Source organism: Camelus bactrianus, chromosome 15 (assembly GCF_048773025.1).
Source record: "Camelus bactrianus isolate YW-2024 breed Bactrian camel chromosome 15, ASM4877302v1, whole genome shotgun sequence".
Lineage (NCBI taxonomy): Eukaryota > Metazoa > Chordata > Mammalia > Artiodactyla > Camelidae > Camelus > Camelus bactrianus.
In genome coordinates, this window is record NC_133553.1 from 18,458,692 (window position 1) to 18,477,640 (window position 18,949).

At 37.3% G+C, this 18,949-nt stretch overlaps 1 protein-coding gene across 9 annotated transcripts in view; it reads right to left on the minus strand.

Moving 5' to 3' along the window:
* The window catches only part of KIDINS220 (kinase D interacting substrate 220), a 90,005-nt gene that overhangs the window by 23,993 nt on the left and 47,063 nt on the right, over positions 1-18,949 (minus strand). For all 9 annotated transcript variants that reach the window (XM_074341628.1, XM_074341626.1, XM_074341623.1 and 6 more), the window contains exon 22: positions 18,332-18,494. In XM_074341628.1, coding sequence (XP_074197729.1) covers positions 18,332-18,494 — 163 coding nt within the window. The remainder of the gene's footprint in view (positions 1-18,331; positions 18,495-18,949) is intronic.

Consider the following 18,949-nt stretch of genomic DNA (forward strand, 5'->3'; position numbering starts at 1 on the left):
AGATGGAAACTTCTGGAAGTGACAGATAAGCCTGCTCTCCTGCAGGTGGTGATGATTTGGTGGATGTGTGTATATGTTTGTATGTATGTATGTATGTATGTATGTGTGTATATATATATATATATATAAAAACTTCAGGAATTGTACAATTTAAAGCTCATAAAGCTGTCTAAAAATCACTATAAATTTGGAGGCATCTTGAAAACACTCTATTCCCAATTAGTCAAGGAAATTAATTGTGAGATTTTACTGAGTCTAGTTTTAGAGAAGCAGTTAAGATTTTCATGCCCTTCAAAAAAGTGAAGTGGGATCTTACTCTAATGTTAGTTATTACAGTTACATTGTTTCTCTGGGACTAGCACTTCACTACTCAGGCCCAGTACTTGGCTAGAAGCCATTTATTAAAAGCCATCTAAGGGCAAATCCAGAGAACAAAATCAGCAGACGAGAAAAGAACAGGGTGCTGGTGAGACAACAGAGACAGAAATTTTGTCTGAAATGAGTTTCAGGAAGTCCCTCTTACGGACATATGCACACAGAAAGTCCTCTGAAATGGAATTACTTCTTAATGCATTAAACTGGTATTCAAACTGATTATTAAACATATTTAAAATGAAGTGGAAAACTTGGAGAACGGTTTCACAGAATCATCTGCAAAACTGGCCAAAATATCAGAGCTTAAATAGTTAAAAAGGTAGTTCATCTATTTCAGGAGTTTAAATAAAACACTAAGAAGAGAAGCTAAAAAGATTTAGATAAAAACACACAGCTGACAAGTCACATGAAACAAATTAACTGAATTTTAATGCCAGCTCTGCTTAAGCTTGAATGTGAACAGTGTTCTCAATACGACGAACAATAGTGCTGTTCACAAGCCAACAGTCTACTGCTGGTTTCCAGATTGAAGTCTCTATTCTAACCTTCTGAGCTCAATACATTAAACTCTTCTACTGAAAGAGATATTTATGTAAATGATAATCTTTTGGCAGTGGGCCACCAGAATCATATGTGCCTTTATTTTTCAGATAGTTTTCCAAAGGTTAGTATTTAAAGAATTTAAGTAACTTCACTTTTCAATTAAGAGTGAATTTAAATTTCCAGTATTATGAGTCATGTGAATTAAAGTTGCCAGCAGTTAAATGGCCCAAAGAAAGCATTATAAAACCTCAGGCACCAGTGACCTCCCAGCAAGTCTGAATGCAATTTCTTTCTATGCTACCAATCTAGCACCACTTGTCAATGCCAACATCAATGTAAGTTAAAAGCATTTTGATTATAAATGACAGTGGTTTATAGAAAGTCCATATTAATTCCTTGGCAGAAATTACATAAGTCGTTCATATCACTTCCATTCAAAATAGGGTTTTAAATTACAAGGAAAAAAAAAATCTATTTTAAATCAAAATATAAACAGGTTCTAGGAGCGTAATTTATGAAGAAGGCATTATTTACCACACTTTGTCTAAAAGTAGCTGTCTAATAATGTCATTTAATCTAACAGGTTAAAAATTAAAATAAATTTTCTTTAAAAAGGGAAAACTTAACTGCCTCAGAAGTTTATTACTTTGAAACACATTTCACTTCTAGTAGACTCTCAAACACTTTCTAATAGTAAGTGCCCATTTGTTAAATACTCTCTCTGCACAGAGCACTTCTGAGATCTTGGAAGACAGATGGAACACACAGACAGAAACAGCCACTCAGCATTGTTAGCCAAACAGTCAGAAACAAAAGATAAAATGAAATCCATCGGTAAGTCCACTACTATCTGTGGACAAACAAAAACCCTGGGCACCTTAGGAGCTAACCACTCTCTCCCTGTCTGTCTTAGCCCGGTTAATTCCTACTCATCCTTTGTCTCTCAACTCAGCGCCCCCTCTTCAGAGAAGGCTTCTGTGAAACCACACTGCATTCCTCTATTACAAGGCCTCCGAGCTCAGATGCTTTCCTGGATACTCATATCACGATTAGAATGTAACATTATTCATTAGTGGAATTACTTTATTAATGTCTATCTCCCCCTCTCGATGGTAAATGCCATTAAAGCTGAAAACAAGTTTGGTTTTGTTCACCATTGTATCTCCAGTGCCTAATGCAGAATGCTGTCACATCACTTTTGCTTAATAAATATTTGTAGAACGAATAAGCTACACAAAAAGTATTTTTCCCAAAGAATCCTATTTTTTAAAAATAATTTTCACTTTAATTATCCTTTCTGATACTGGAAAAAACCTTGGTACACTTATCAAAGCTCACCTGGCCGTAGATGCATGGGTTTACTTCTGGACTCTCAACTCTGCTCCATTGGTCTATATGTCTACCCTTATGCCAAGGCCACAGTGTTTTGATTACTGCAGCTTTGTAATAAGTTTTAAAATTGAGAAGTGAGAGTCCTCCAACTTTATTCTTCTTTTTAAAGATCGTTTTGGCTATTTGGAGTCCCTTGCAATTGTGTATAAATTTCAGAATTAGGTTCCTGTTTCCAAAAAATAGACTATTGGAAAGTTCATAGGGATTGCACACAATCTGCAGATCACTTTGAGTAATACTGACATCTTAATATTTAGTCTTCCTATCCATGAACATGGGCTATCTTTCTATTTATTTAGAACTTCTGTAATTTAGGAAGGTTTTGTAGTTTTCAGGGTATAAGTCTTTACCTCATTGGTTAAATTTATTCCTGGATATTTTATTCTTTTAGATACTACAGTGAGTAGAATTGCTTTCTTAATTTACTTTCAGATTGTTCACTGCGGATGTATAGAAACTCAACTGATTTTTGTGTGTTGATCTGCACCCTGAAGCTTTGCTGAATTTATCAGTTCTAGTAGCTTTCTTGCAAAATATCTGGGGGTTTTCTACATACACGATCATGTCATTTGTGATTAGAGACAGTTTCACTTCCTCATTCCAACTGGATCCACTTATTTCTGTTTCTTGTCTAATTGCACTGGCTGGAACTTCCAGGATAATGTTGAGTAACAGTAGCAAAAGCAGGTGTCTTAGTCAACTCAGACTGCTATAACAGAATACCACAGACTGGGACTTAAACAACATTTATTTCTCACAGTTCTTTGAGTCTGGAAGTCTGAGACTAGGGTGTCAGCATGATCAGGTTCTGATGAGAACCCTCTCTCTGGTAGCAGCTAGCACTCCGGTCCTTTTTATAAAGACACTAAGCCCACCATAAGGACTCAACCCTCATGATCTCATCTAAATCAACTTACCCCCTAAAGGGTAAGTAGAATACTATTACTATAAATGCTATTACTTTGGGGGATAGGGTTTCAACATGTGAATTTAGTGGGGAACACATTCAGTCCATAGCAGCAGGCATCCTCGTATTGCTCCTGTCTTTAGAGAGGAAGCTTGCCGTCTTTCACCATCGAGAATGTTAGCTGTGGGTTCTTCCGTAAATGCCCTTTTACCATGTTGAGTAAGTTCCCATCTCCTCCCAGTTTTCTGCCTGTTTTTAACTATAAAAGGATGCTGCATTTTGTCAAATGCCTTTTGTGCATCCTTTAGAGTACTCTCCTGCAATCGTTTTTATTTCTGTAAGATTGGTGGTAATATCCACATTTACTGATTTTAGTTATTTGTGTCTTTTTTTCCTCTGTCAGTCTGCGAAAGGTTTGTCAATTTTGTTGATCTTTGCAAAGAAACAACTTTTGGTGTCATCGATTCTCACTTATTTTTCTATTTTACTTATTTCCACTCTAATTTCCACTTCATTTCTTTCCACTAGCTTTGACATTTTTTTAATTTGTTCCTCTTTTTCTGGTTCCTCAAGGTATAAAGTCACATTATTAATTTAAGATTTTTTTCCTTTTTTAATATAAGTATTTACAGCTATAAATTTTCCTGAGTGCTGACTTTGCTGCGTCCCATAAGTTTTAATCACCCCTAAGATTCTTATAAAAAGCACCTTGAAAATGATTCCACGAATCACCTTTCATATTACGTTGGAGAGAACATTAGCCTAGGGGTCAGCAAGTGTCTTTCCTTGCTACAGCTAAAGTAACAAAAGTAATAAAGGAATTAAAAGCTAAAACTGTCCATATGCAGAAGCTGTGCTGAGTGCAAAACAACACTCAATGGAGCAAAGAACTTGTTAAAAAGAAAACAGAGGCATGTCCACGAGGTGCTCAGAGCTGACTCTCAAGACAACAGTGTGCAGTGTCAGCAGTGCTCGCTTGTTGCAGCCGACAGCGGTGCCGCTGCATCTCACGGGCATCCTGTTCAGTAACAGCACCAGGAAGCAGCAGCACGCGGGTCTCTGCGCCGCGCTGCGCGCACAGCCCTGCCAGCCTTCGGGTTTGTGCGTTTGCTTCTGCTTTCTAGTACTGAATGTGTTTGCCTTCCATGTTTAAGGATGGTCTACAAGTACTTGTCCAAGTTGCCACAGAAATCACTGGCAGGGCTGGCCAGTGTTACTCTTGGATTTACTCGAAGAGCTTACTCTGCATTTAAAAGAAAATTCCCCACTGAGGGTGCACATATCCAAGATGATCTGTTTGGCCAAAACATGAGGGCCCAGGATTACTTTTTTATGCTAATGGAGGAAACACGTAGGCCTGCGATTTAAAGGAAAAGCATCTACACTCAGAAAGAAAGAAGGTTGTTCAACTGACTAGGAAACGTAGTATAATCAAAGTCTGAGGAGGAAAACAGCGCTCCCTGTGAAGCTGTTACATACACTTACTACATATTTACATGTCAGATACTTCCCATTAAATGCAGTTTTCATAAAGGCAGTGATTTCTAGGAATACAATGCCTGTGTGAAATGCAACTTGGCTGCATTCTGAAACAAAAAACAGAGTATTTGCTGCAGTGACTTTCCTTAAATCCAGACCTGATGATCTCAGATAACTTAGAATAAGGTTATAATGCTTGACAATTAAAATTAAAATCAATGAGGTTTTTTTAAAGGCATAAAAATACATTTAAAGGCTGGGTCACTTGTTAACGGTGTGTGATTTGGGACTCTAGCTTCCTTATTTAAAAGGGGCTGAAGCAGATTTCTAAGATCCTATCTAAGGACCTCCAGATGCTCCCCACAGCCCTGCCACGTGGGGAGATGCTCTTCCTCTCAAAGCGATGAAGGAAAAGCACTGGCCTGCGCAGAGATGTCCCTTCCACATCTGAGCTCCCTTGGTTTGTGGTGTAAAAATGAGACCCCTAAGCCTAAGCTGACTTGGCTATAAGGTTGTAATTTTGGTAACTACCAGGATGAGAAGGGATCAACAGGGAAGGTAAAAGATGAAACCCAAGGAAGTAACTGAGAAAGTATCTGCCTAGGCTCACCTACCACACGGACAAGGCGCTGCCTTCACTCACGTGTGTTACGTAAAATGTTCTGAGGAAGGTATCCCTTTCTTATATAAAATCTAATAGAAAAAATATTTAAATGTAAAGTATTGAAAGGAAAATTTTAAAAAGAACTAATATTTGTTGAATGCCTACTGCATGCCATCCTTTGGGCCAGATATTTTGCTTAGTTTATCTCTTTTCTACCTCCCAGCAGTCCATGAGGTATTATTTCAGTTTTTAAAATTTGGAGACTGAGGCTCAGAGAGGTTCAGCAACTGGCCTGACGTCAGCTGGATGTAAACAGCAGATCTGGAACCTGTGTCCGCCGGATGCACAATCCTGTACCCTGCTCACTGCACTGGTTCAAACAATGCCACAGCCCTGGCTCAAAATTCTTAACGATTTACAAGTTTTAACTCCTTAAAAATACAATAAAATAAGAATGCCGTTACATATCAGACTTTAACACACTGAAGTAGACCAACATATAAGGCTGTTAGCAGGTTATCCTAGTTTTATTTCAGTTTTTAGCAGACTGAAATAAAGCGTTTCCTCCATCTTCATGTATATATTTAAATTCCTTCCTTTTAAAAAAATCCAGATCAGCACTTCTCTGTTCACAAAATTATGCAAGCAAGTGCACTGCTCCACCCTACGTGCTGCGCACAGAGACCAGCAGCCAGTCAGAACATCGCCATAGCAACTCAGGACTGGAGCTGGGTGCCAGGACTGAGTTCAAGGAGCAGCACCCAACACTTCAACTGCTATAAAAAAAAAAATGTGAGCAACTGTGAGATTATATTGGTGATTCACCTAAAAAGCAAAGTTCTCAATTAAACTTTGAAGTTTCTGGATCAGATTCACTGAAAATATCCTGCCATTGCAAGGCGAGTTTAAAAAATGGTAACATTTGCATCTGCTTACGATTTAGAATTTCCTTGATTCTACATTACTATAACCAAGTGCAGAAAAAACAGAGGTTTAAACTAATGTAAGACTTCAACAATCATCCACGTACCGCAATTTTAATATTCTTCAGAACAGCTTATTTTCCTAACTGAATTTATCAGGAAATGTTATAATTTGAGTCAATTAATTGCACTCATTCTGCTTTATTTATGGGGATTCTGCATAAGATTGAATTTGCAAAAAGGTTTCAACTGGGGGGAGCCTGAAAAACAGTGTTTTACAGCATGATGCCTACCCCCCTTATTCCTATGAAAGTGAGCAGACAACAGCAATTCAGATGACGAAACAGTCATTTCAAGCCACAGTAACAGAGAAAAGTTAAGAGGCTAATGAGACAGGCAAAATATTTACAAGAGACTTGATATGAAAATAGTATCTCTCATCAAAAAGCAAAGCCCAGCGTTCTACATCAAGAGTTTATACTGTGATATTTTAAAATATTCCAGCAAAAGTATAAAAAATCCAAATTTCGTAGCTGTTTGAGGAACACAAGCAACGCAGTGAAGTTTTAGCAAGTGGTGAGATGTTCACATTGGCTTTAAGAAATCTCAAGAAGTGTTGCACTAATCATACAAAGGAAGAAAATGTTTTGCAATAAAACTGAGTAACAAGCAGAGAATGGAGGCTCTGAACTCAAAGTCTGACTATAAATATGCCTAAGATTAAAGCAAAACTTTTACTATACAAATTAACTTACAGGTTTAATGTTGAATCAGCACAGAACCCAAGATCTACGATGTGTAGGACTTAAGTATTTTAAAATAAAAACATAGATATAAACATAAATTTTGTAAGGAGATCAATTTAAAAAAAAATCCTCTCCCTTCATATCTATGTTTTTCTTAACAGTTAATTTCAAAGAACTTTAGAAGAAAAAAGTACTACACTAAATCTAATAAAAACTATACATACAATCAGATAACCATTCATTCGTTTATGATCATGATTTTCTGTGCTTATAAATGTCTTGTGAAGCCACTCTTTAAAAAATAGGGATGAAAGCTGAACGTTAGAGTTTAAAACAATCCTAAACTCAGTGTTTTCCTTGTTTTTCTGCCACGGAAAAGGGAAAGCAAAATGCATTTGCTCTTATTTCTTGGCGGACCGCGCTAACAATGCTTCTGGTGAAATACTCCCCCCTTGTGGACTTCTCGGGCACTGCAAGCAGAAGCCACTTAGCGGTTTTACATCCTCTCACCATCTCTTGGCATTTCAATTAGCTGGCGTTTGTATTACACATTACTTTTGTTTATTCTCATATTTTGAAGTCTTAAAACATTTAATTTGAAATTCTGAAATCACAAACCTCTGTCAAAAAAATAATTTCAGGGGAAAAACTGATCTCTACCTGATCTTTAATGTAGCATGTTTAATTTTTTGGCAAATTTGAATGATTCATTTATCATATTTGGTTTTTTAATGTAAATATTCATAATACTCTTACTGTATTATAAAATAAACTGTAAACCTACATAGGTAATAATAATTTTTGTTTTAGATACTAAAATACATTTTAGAAAAACTGATTTTGCTAATACTGTTTTCAAATTGCCTTGGTTAATATACCTGAGTCTTTCATGCTGAAGTTAGAAACACACAACTTTGGAACATTTAAAATTCTTTCTTTGTTTATTAGTATAAAATACTGAATATGGCATTTTAAGTTGAAATGAGAAAATATTTTAAAAATCAATTTTATCCTATTGAAAGCAAAAGAAAAGCTATTGAAAAAGCTATCAAGAAAAAAATTACAGCCACTTAGTATAATAAAAATGGTATAAAAGCTTAAACACACAGATGCACCAGCTGTTAAAGTGCTAAATATCACAAATGATTTTTTCAAGTTTTCCCTACAAAACCTACTGCAGTTAGTAGACACAATTAGAACTAAAAAAAGCATTGATCTGGGGTTTCACATAAGCTGGTAATAAGTCTGCATTTTTTTTTAATGAAAAGATAAATTCCATCCTCTGGAAAAATTGCTATCTGCTATAAAACTCCCATTGATACATAATAAATGATTCAAAATATTCATTTGAAAATGAATAAAATATATCTGAAAATAAAAGTCAAATCACTTTAGCTCTGCATTTCTAACATCTCAGACCCACAGTCTAGCTCTGTAGTTGCAGACTGCCTCCTGGCTTCCAGAAGCAGGCCTGGGGCGGCTCCAACAGCCACAGCTGTGTGATCTTAGGTAACTCCCACTCTCTGCCTCCCGAGTGGTGAGTGTTAAGTGAAATAACCTAGGTAAGTCCAATGTGTGGCACAGATCAAGGGCTGGAGTAATACTAGCTAATGCTTGTATTAGCATGTGCTCAGCGCATAATAGACTCTACATTTGCTTAATGAATGAATATAATCAAAATGTTTAGCATAATAAAAATGGAGTTCAGTTAAGCCCCAGAGCCTTTTGAAACAACACTGCTAATGACTAGAAACTAAAGTGGGAGGGACCTGTCTAAAAGTGGGCCGATTAGACGCAACTCCAAACCACGGCATTCATAAAATGACTGTATAAGTGAGAAACCTTAGAAACGCAGCTGAACTCAAAGTTATAGGGAAACGCCTACGAAAACATCGCTTTGATTTTACTATCACCTGACAAAAGGCAGAAACTACTAGGTGTTACTTGAAATATGTAATCACCATTCAATCTTTGTGTCTTACTATGTGCCTTACCCAGGGACCTACGGGCATAATAACAACGAATGTTTAACTACGTTTAGAACCAAAGAAGGAAGCGTCTGTGTGGATAGTATTCTTCTCAAGATAAAGTGGGCACAGCTCAGTGGTAGAGCACGTGCTTAGCATGCACAAGGTCCTGGGTTCAATCCCCAGTACCTCCTCTATAAGTAAAGAAAGAAACCAAATTACCCCCCCTCAAATTCCAAAATAAATAAATAGGAAAACAAATATATGTATGTATATGCATGACTGGGACATTGTACTTTATACCAGAAATTGACACGTTGTAACTGACTATACTTCAATTAAAAAAAAGAAAAGATTAAATGCAGCTCTCCACTTACCACTTCCCCCCCAAACCATGCTTTCCTCAATGCAAACGTCATCATCATATTTCTTTATTCTTTCAGAAATACCCACTACTGCCTACTCCATGCCAAGAATGTCTAGAGGCAAGGCATTCAGCAAGGTTTAAGGAAGTTACATTTCGTAGAGTTAACGGTCTAGTTCAGGAAACAAATACTAAAGAAATTGCAATGCACATCTTTATAAAAGGGAAGTGTAACTTTGGGAAGTGTCATGAAGTAACATACCAGTCCACAATGAACGCATCTAATAACACCCTGGAGGCTGGGGTGGGGCTGGTTAGAAGAAGCTTCCTGACCAGTGACATTTAAGGTGAGATCAGGAGACTAAGGTGGGAGAGGGGAGGATGGGGCAGAGACATAGGGTGGAAAGGGAAAAGGCAAGAGGGAGGAGGCAAGAGAAGGGGCTGGAAAGCCACACTAAGGCTGTTGGGATCTGCAGGTAAACCTGATTCCTGTAGAGAGAATTCTGACCAAGTATTTTTCATCATCCTGGAGCCCAACCTGGAATGCATGACCATCGTTCTCATCTTGCACGTCCCGTAAATCAAATTCAGTATTTCTCTACAAGCAAGCCTCTGGTTGCTCTCTCTGTACCTGTCAGTTCTTCATTCCGTGGAACCCACTTTTTACTCCCTCTCAAGCAGGGGTTGAAATTGGGGGTGGGGGGAACAGGCCATGCAGCTGGGAAGTCCAAAGGAAAAAAATGCAATTGGAAAAATGATCCAAAAAGTAAGCTTATAAATCCATCATTTTATTAGAAAATAAGGAATCAAATGATGGTAAGAAACATGAAACTATCCCAACAGGAGAGACATGCAGGGAGAGGAGTCACATAAACCCTGGGGGATGTTGAGAATAACTACTTGGTTTCTGTCAGACGCTGCAGCAAGGCTGCAGGCGACCCTCCCATCCCGCTTTCCCACGTCCAGGCAGGGTCACTATGTGCCACGCTCCACCACTCCAGTTCATCTTGACCGAGGGGTCACCACCTACTTTCACCACAACTTCTCATTTACCCTGATTTTTCTACCCAGTTTCATTCCTACCCTCTTCCCAGCACAGGACTCTCAAAATACATGCCCTTAGGTCAGCGGGGTTCCCGAACTCGGGCCAAGCTGCACAGACATGACCAAGAGGCACCTGAGAGCAGACACAGCGGATCACCACCTTACTCAGGGCAGAAGCCGAAGTCCTCTCAATGGTCCTCCTAAAGCTGTCCGGGGCCCACCCCCCGGCCTCCCTGACCTCACCTCCCACCCCTCCCCGCCGCGGAACCCCTTCTGGCCACCCCGGACCCCTCCTTGCTGCTGTTCCCCAAACACTCCAGGCACCCGCTGGCCCCAGGGCCTGTGTCCAAACGGGTCCTGCTGCCTAGAAATGCTTCCCCAGAATCCTCCTTGGCTAATTCTCTCTCCTCCCTCAAGCCTTTGCTTGGCACTTCCCCCCTCAAGGAGGCCTCTCCTGAGCCTCCTGCGTGATGTGGGTCCTGCACACTCCTCGTCCCCAGACTCTGTTCTGTTTTATTTTCCCATAGCTCGTGTCACCTTTGAACAAGCTGCGGACGTGTGCATCACAGACACTGTTCATCACCCACACCTCCCTGCTGGAGTCAGCCCCCCGGCGTAGGATCTATGTCTGCTTTGTTCACGTACCCAAGCTCCTCCAGTGGCGCCTGGTCCATCGTGAGCGCTCAGTAACTGTTTTCTGAATAAATGAAAAAACTCTAAGCTTTCTCCCATGAATTTCTCTCACACCTTTGGGTGTTGCTATGACTCTGGCAGCAACAATAAAACAAACAAGTAGCAAAATATCTAAATAGATAAACTCAAAATCAAATATATCTAGGTTATCCCATTTCATTTTTTTTGTCTCCAAACAACAAAAGTAGGTGTGATTTGCAGGTATACCAAAATAGACTAAACAGTTCTGCCCTTCACCTTTATTTATCTTCAGGAACCTGAATTTTCCAATTATTTTCCACAAAGACAATGGATCAAAATACACAATGCACAATAAGAAATGCATATTCGTCAACATTACATCTGTTTACAGGCGTCTTTGAAAGCTTAATCTTCACATAACCTGGCAAATATATCATTTATTTTATCCAGTCAAAATGTGATTTCTATTTTAGATTATATTTTCTTTTTGTCCAACACATACCTGCTTAGTTTCCTCTCCTATATGGGGAAATATTTCACGATCTTACAAAGAATTCAATCAGAGTATTTTCAAAAAAGATAAAGATATTAATAAAGTACTGAACCCCTTAATAAAGTATTTATATTATATGCATACATTAAGGGCAGGTGTGTTTGGGGAGTAGTGATGGAAACGATAATTACACACAAGACAGTAATGTGATCATTGTGGATCAGTGACAACGCCCACACCCACAGAGAAGTCACATCAATACCAAGAAGACATGGGGGGGTGGGAAGGGACAGACTGGGATTTCAAAATGTAGAGCAGATAAACAAGATTATACTGTATAGCACAGGGAAATATATACAAGATCTTGTGGTAGCTCATAGCGAAAAAAAATGTGACAATGAATATATGTACATTCATGTAAAACTGAAAAATTGTGCTCTACACTGGAATTTGACACAACATTGTGAAATGACTATAACCCAGTAAAAAAAAAGTTTAAAAAAAAATACCAAGAAGGCATGGAATGTCGTTAAGATTCTAAACTATCTATAAAAAGTCCTAAAACAGCAGGCACGAACCAGCATTTGGAATAAATATGTATACTATCTTAAAACCTAAATTAAGAAAAAAATCATCAGTACAAAGGATGTACTTTGAACTACAGAGGAGTTAAGACAACTTCTTTGCAAATCTAAACTAACTAGCATCCAATTTTTATGCTATTCCAATTCATAACTTAAGTCCAGTGCACAAGAAACACACCTACACATGATCTGGGCCACAAGATGGGGTGGGAAGGGGGACGGATAATCACCCAAAACCTGAAGGAAAGCAGATGGCGGTCAGTGAAAGCTAAGAGGCAGGAGATAACCAGAAGTCATCAAATAAGGCTTATGAAAACTTGGGCTGAATATCAGGAAGAAATAGATGACGTTTTATTATGAAAAATGTCTTAATTAAGAAGTACTACTACTTGAATAATTTACAGATATTAAATTTAGGATGTTATAAATTAGATGTCTATAGTGTATATTCTGCAATTGGCTATTTCAGTGAAATGGAAAATGACTACCATTCTGAGACTCTCTCAAGACTTATTCAATTGTTTTAAAAAATCAAAACAAAGTATGACATTATCCTTATCACAAAACTATTCTGACTGTATCATCCTGAGTAAAAGATTGCTTGAGCAGTGTCAAAACAGAAATTTGAAATATTATCTTCATTAAAACTTTTAACTTGATCTTTTAAAAACCTCTATTATTGCCTAAAATGCTTACTGAAAAATAGAGAAATAAAGTTCTGTACTAAAATATCTCAGTGGTGTCTAAAACTCTGTAATACAAGTAGACAGAAAATCTTTATCTACAGTTTTTATTTTACTCTCTTTCTTCTTACTAAATGTATGTTAACAAAAAAACCCTCAAATGATCAAGACAAAAGCTTTTAGCTCAACACATAATTGCAAGAAAATTACAATAATTGTACCAATTAAAATAATCTTGAATGAACAGTATGTCATCTTAATGTTCCAATGGTTTATAGAGGGATCTACTTAATTAGCCAAAATTGCTTTCCAGTGTTAGTATCAAATGTCATTTGTTAAAAGTTGAACAATTTAGAAAATAATTTAACAAAGCAATTTTACCAAACACCAAGAACCAACATTTTCTTTTTCAGCTGAATAAAGCAAGCAGATGTGTCATCAAATTGCTATAAAAATAAATGAGGCTTTTTATAGATTAAAAAAATTTTACTACTAGCGTTAAAAATACTATTTTCTGATTGTTTTTACCAAATCAGATTTCTTTAATAAAATAAATGAATATCAATTATATACTGCTGCTTTTTGTCTGCTGTAAATAAAACTTTTTATTATTCAAATGACAAGCAATAGCACCAAAGAACTCAACTATAGTTAGCCGGACACAGTCATTTAAATTATTCTAACATATTCAAATATATGATTTTTCACTATGTTGGTCAAATTGTCTTCCTCTAGTTTTTCATTCGAAATCATCTTAAATTATTTTAAGTCAATTCCTTAATGAATTCTCAAAGATTCTTACTACATTGTCTTTTTTCTCTTCCTTCAACTGGCTATAAGATAGTCTTTGTTAAGTATTTGCAGGCATATAGGTTATATTTATTTGGGGGGGAAAAAGGCATCTCAAGATCACCCTGAATCATACTTGGCAGGCCCACCAAGGGCTTAAGTCTAAAACAATAGATCAAGGGCAAAACAAAGTTCTCATTACCTCAGTGTAACTCTAGTACATAACATTCTATATTTATTTGAACAGAATTAAGCACTTCCTCTATAAAAATTCACTCAAGCTATTTTTATTATATGATTTAAAACACCCCCCTCAAAAACATTTCTCCAGCAAATGTTCTATCTCATAAACAGGGTGAAAAATTATCTTTAAACTCTAAGTGACATAATCTCTTTTGTCTGTAAGATACATTCTAGTTAACCAAAAATGTAAACTTCTGAAAAGCTCCTTGAACAACTAGTCATATAAGTTTGAGATTCAAATGCTGGAAGTTCGGGTGCAAGTTTTAAGAGGCCAAGTAACTGTCTCAGAATAGTAGAAGAGTAGTTCTAGCCTGAAAAGTTTTCTATCATCTAGAAATCAATGTTTTAGTCTGATACTGATAAAACTTGTTAATCGGCTAAATTGTTTAAGCCATCCCATTTTTATTTTCTTCCAGTTGTTTCAAATATGTATGTTTTACCTCCAAACAGAATATAAGTTCCCCAACACTCAAGTATTTAGGGACAAAAGATAAGCTGTTAGAAAACAACGTGTGTGTGTGCGTGCGTGTGTGTGCACGTGTGTGTGGAGAGAGAGAGAAAGAAGGAGAGAGGAGGACACAGGAGGCAGTGAGAGTGCAAATAATAAAGCACTCAAAAGTAAAACCTTCATAATAAGCGGATCTGAATCAAGGTTATAAGGTGTTCTTTGGACTATTTTTGTTCTTGCAATCTTTTCGTAGGTTTGAAAGTATTTTCAAGTAGAAAAAAAATCTTAATTAAAAAATACATAAGTTCCTTCGGGGCATAAGATGCTTTTTATACTTGTCCCTCTGTGTTCCTCGGCCAGGCCCTGGAACACATAAAAGCACGAAGGACAACAATATAAGCTCTGACCCACTGCAAAAACTCACACTGAATACACCTTAAATGGAGAAAGTTAACTCGAATGGAGAAACAAAAATCAAGGGAAACCATCAGGTCTCTACACCTACTCATCTTGGTTTCTTTCAGAAAAGAAGAGGCAAGATTTCAGGAAGACAGGTTATATTCAAATGATATCTAAAACGATACTGAATTACTCTCATCCTTCTTGAATCCTCTGTCTTTCTGCCACTATCCCAGCAAAAAACTAAACGGAAAACTCCAAAGCCATTACTTTCTAACTTAAAGTACTGCCAGTGAGTTAAAAGCTTAGTCTCATACAAACACGCTCAAAATTCTCTATATAGCTTAACAACATACAGAAGAAATAAATTATCTGCAAAGAAATCAGACACTGTGGATTTTTTTTAAAGTTTTTTAAAATACGTATGATTTCACTGAGTAACTCACTAACCCAAGAGGTGCAGACTCCAATCACACTTTTCATTGATGGACTGTGCCTCTTCCTTCCTATAGGACCTGAACTGGCTACCTGGACTTCGTGGTGTTCGTATATTGCGGCTCTCAAAACACAAGTGAACACGGCACCCTCTGCATCCACTTGTTCCATACCTTTTAGAGGTACTGGCTGTTCTGCCATTAGAATCAATCAATCAATCAGTCAAGTGTGGTCTGGGATTCATCCTGCTACCACAAAACAAAATGGTAGCTGGGAAGGGTATAGCTCAGCACTAGAGTGCATGCCTAGAATGCAGAAGGTTCTGGGTTCAATCCCCAGTATCTCCATTAAAAAATTAATAAAAATCTAATTTCCTCTCCCCCCAAAAAATAAAATAACAAAATAAAATTTTAAAAATAACACAATAGTAGGGTATTTTTTAAAGCTTTCAACAAAGCTATGTATGTATATATATATGTATATATATATATATATATATATACATATATATATACACGTAATGATTCCCAATTACATGTGGCACGTGTATAAAGGTTATTGAAAACTCACGAGTGCCCTAAGGAGCACAGCTCTCAGATTCATTTAATTTAAACTCTGTCCTCAAATAAAAATGTTAACAAAGCAACAAATATTTACTGAACCATCATTATGGAGAACGAAAGGAATGGGAAGAGGAAGATTTTACTAAGACCCAGGTACTTCATATTTGTATCCCTGCCTCTTTTCACTTGCTGAAATCACAGCATTTATATTTTAATTATTTACTGTGTCTCTTCCGCTGCTTAAAAATTTTTAACTCACAGAAAAGTTGAAAGAACAGGACAATTAACACCCAAATGCACCTCACCTCGTCTCACAAACTGTTAACACACATACATCTCAATACACCTATCTACCCCTCCCCCATACACGTATATGTACATGTAAACACACTCACATAACACATACGCTATACACAGATATACACATATGCATATCTATACACACACATATACTTTCTTTTGCCAAACCATCTAAAAGTGTATTTCACATCTAAATACTTCAACATGAATCTCCCCAAAACACCACTACCATACCTGAGGAAATTAACATTAATTCAAAAGCTCAAACTCCCCAAATGCCTGCCAAATGCCCTTCAACGCTCTATTTCTCTACTGACACAGATTCCAATCACACACTGCATTTTGGCTGTCGGGTTTCTTTAGTCTCCCCCAGTGGCCAATATGGAATCCAAGCCAGTTGTCTCATAGAATGTCCTCCATTCTGGACTCATCTGGCTGTTTCCTAATTAGAATCACAGTAAAACACGGCTGGCAACACCACCACATAGGTGACGTGGTACCTTCTACTGCATTTCATCCAGAGGCATCTGATGCCGTGCATCCCAGTAACAGTGTCAGGCTTGACTGCTTGATTAAAACTGTAGTGATGGCCAGATCTCTCCACTGCAAGGGCATTTCTTCTCTGCAATCATACCTAACCTGGGGAGTGATCTTTTGAAGCCATGTGCACCTCCTGTTCCCCTACAACTTTCTCCCAGTGATTCTGGCAACCACCGATGATCCTTGCTTGAATCAATTATTATACTGGGGATTAAAAATGATAATTTTTCTATGTCATTCATCCTTTCTACACATGAGCTGGCATTTCCTATGATTTAAAAACAACCAATTATTCCTTTTTTTTTTCTCTTCTAAGTAATACTATGGACTTGTCGATTTTTTTCCTGGTATGTTACAAACCGTTACTATCATTCCTCTTTGTGATTCTCAAATGGGCCCCCAAATTTGAAAGGCGCTCTGTCAAGCTAAGTCCTGTGCCCTCTGTAAGTCCTGCAGACCCCACTGTAAGTGAACACATCCTTCCTTGATTTCTGATGCAGCAATCCCCTGCTGATAAATTAGTTTAGCAGGCTCCCCTTGAGCTTTCCCTGCCTTACACCTGGAATCAGCCGTTGCTCCAAGGAGTCCCAGGACTCAGAAACCAAGATCCAGGCTCTGCGTGTGCTCCCCAGGGGCTGATATGAGCCCTATTCTGTACCAAACTCCAAAACTGTGCTCATCGAGCAGACTCATTATTATACAGCACCTGTGTTCTGATGCAAATGCTTACTCATGATAAAAAAGAGTATTTTATTACCCAACCAAGGGAAAAACCAATCATGTATCTCATAATAAAAAGAAGATTTCTAAAACATCAAAGAGCAGAGCCAGCTCGGTGACACTGCGCTGCAGGCCATGGCAGTTGTGAGTCACTGCCATCTACCGGAACACCTACTTGGTGCAGCCCACATAGCTTAAACTCATTTAACTTATCATAAATCAAACAGCAAAACCCACAAGAGCTCAAGTCTGCAGACAAATCCTACAACCATCCTGTATATTCTAAAATCAGTTATTTACCTAGAAAATATTAGATAAAATATGTACGTGAAAAATGGGGACTGGAAAATAATGAAAACCACATGCTGACGATACTGTAAGAGAAATTATTTGGAATCTTTAAAGTTTTAATACATGAAGTCTACATTGAACAGTTTGCTAGATTTAATATTTTTATTTAGAGTTGTAACTGAAAACTTCAAAGGTATTAAGTTTCTGGTAAATAAAAAGGATAATTTTGTTTTGTGAATTTGACAAGAAAAAGTGGTAACTCTTAAAACGTGACATACTTGACACTTCACTGAGCCTTAATCTGTTTCCAGACAAAAAAACCCTTTATCAGAAGTTGACTTTAAAATACTTCAAACGTCTGACTATAAAATTCCTTTATTGTTTAATGCAAAGAATTTTCTCCAGCCAGTATTCACAGTTCCCTAAATCCCCCAGACACAAAGCTGTAAGACTCTCTGCACTAATGATTTGGAAAATGTAACCTCCTTAATGTTCTATGAAGACACTTAGGACAAAAAATAAAATGAAAATGAATAATGTTTTTAAGGTTTGCATTTTGTGTATATAAATACATAAAGCTAACATTAAACTTTTTTTAATCATATAGGTTACACTGAGAAAGGAAGACTATATCCAAACAAAGTTGTAAATTTTACATGATGGGATATGTACCTGTGCCAGTACAACTCTGAAATTGTAAAAGAATTAATGAGAATAATTAGTTGAATCCAGAACTATAGATTTTACCACATATTATTTTGTATTCATTTTCATTTATATGCATTAATTTTCTTCTGAAAAGTCAACTTAATCCAAGATAAAGATATAGAGGTCAGAAAGAGTACCTTTCATAGATGGTTTTTAATGTCATTTGATCTGGAACACCCTCAGTCTCTTCCAAATATAATATGAGCCACGAGGTTCGGTACGGCCACTGCTCAGTAAGGTTGATCCAGCTAGCAAGCCTGTCCCAATTGAAACTTATCTGATTGGCTCTCAGTAATCGCCCTTTAAGGAATACAAAAACATTTTAAAACTAGTAAGCATGTAATGTTATATTAAGCAAAACATTTTGTATATTCACAAATAATTCAACTTTAAATCTTTTAAAGTTTGCCATTTAATTTACACTACAAATTCAAACCTAACATTTATATGGCTTCTATAATCCAAAGAGCTGTACTGGAAAGCTTCTAGGGCTTAAACACAATTCTGTTTCATTCTAAAGTAATTTTCTGTGATTTGCCATTCGTGCTACACATGGCTCTGATGACATTATGCAGGCAAAAATCTTTCAGAACTATGTGCCAGACAGTCTCGACACTGCCCACAATCACACAGCAGAACATCAACGTACCCGTGATGGGCCCCATCCTCTGAAGCAGCATCTAAGAACCTCCTGACGGACCTTAAACAAATCCAAATATGCTAGCCCATTCCTGTTTTAGTTATGGGTAAACGTG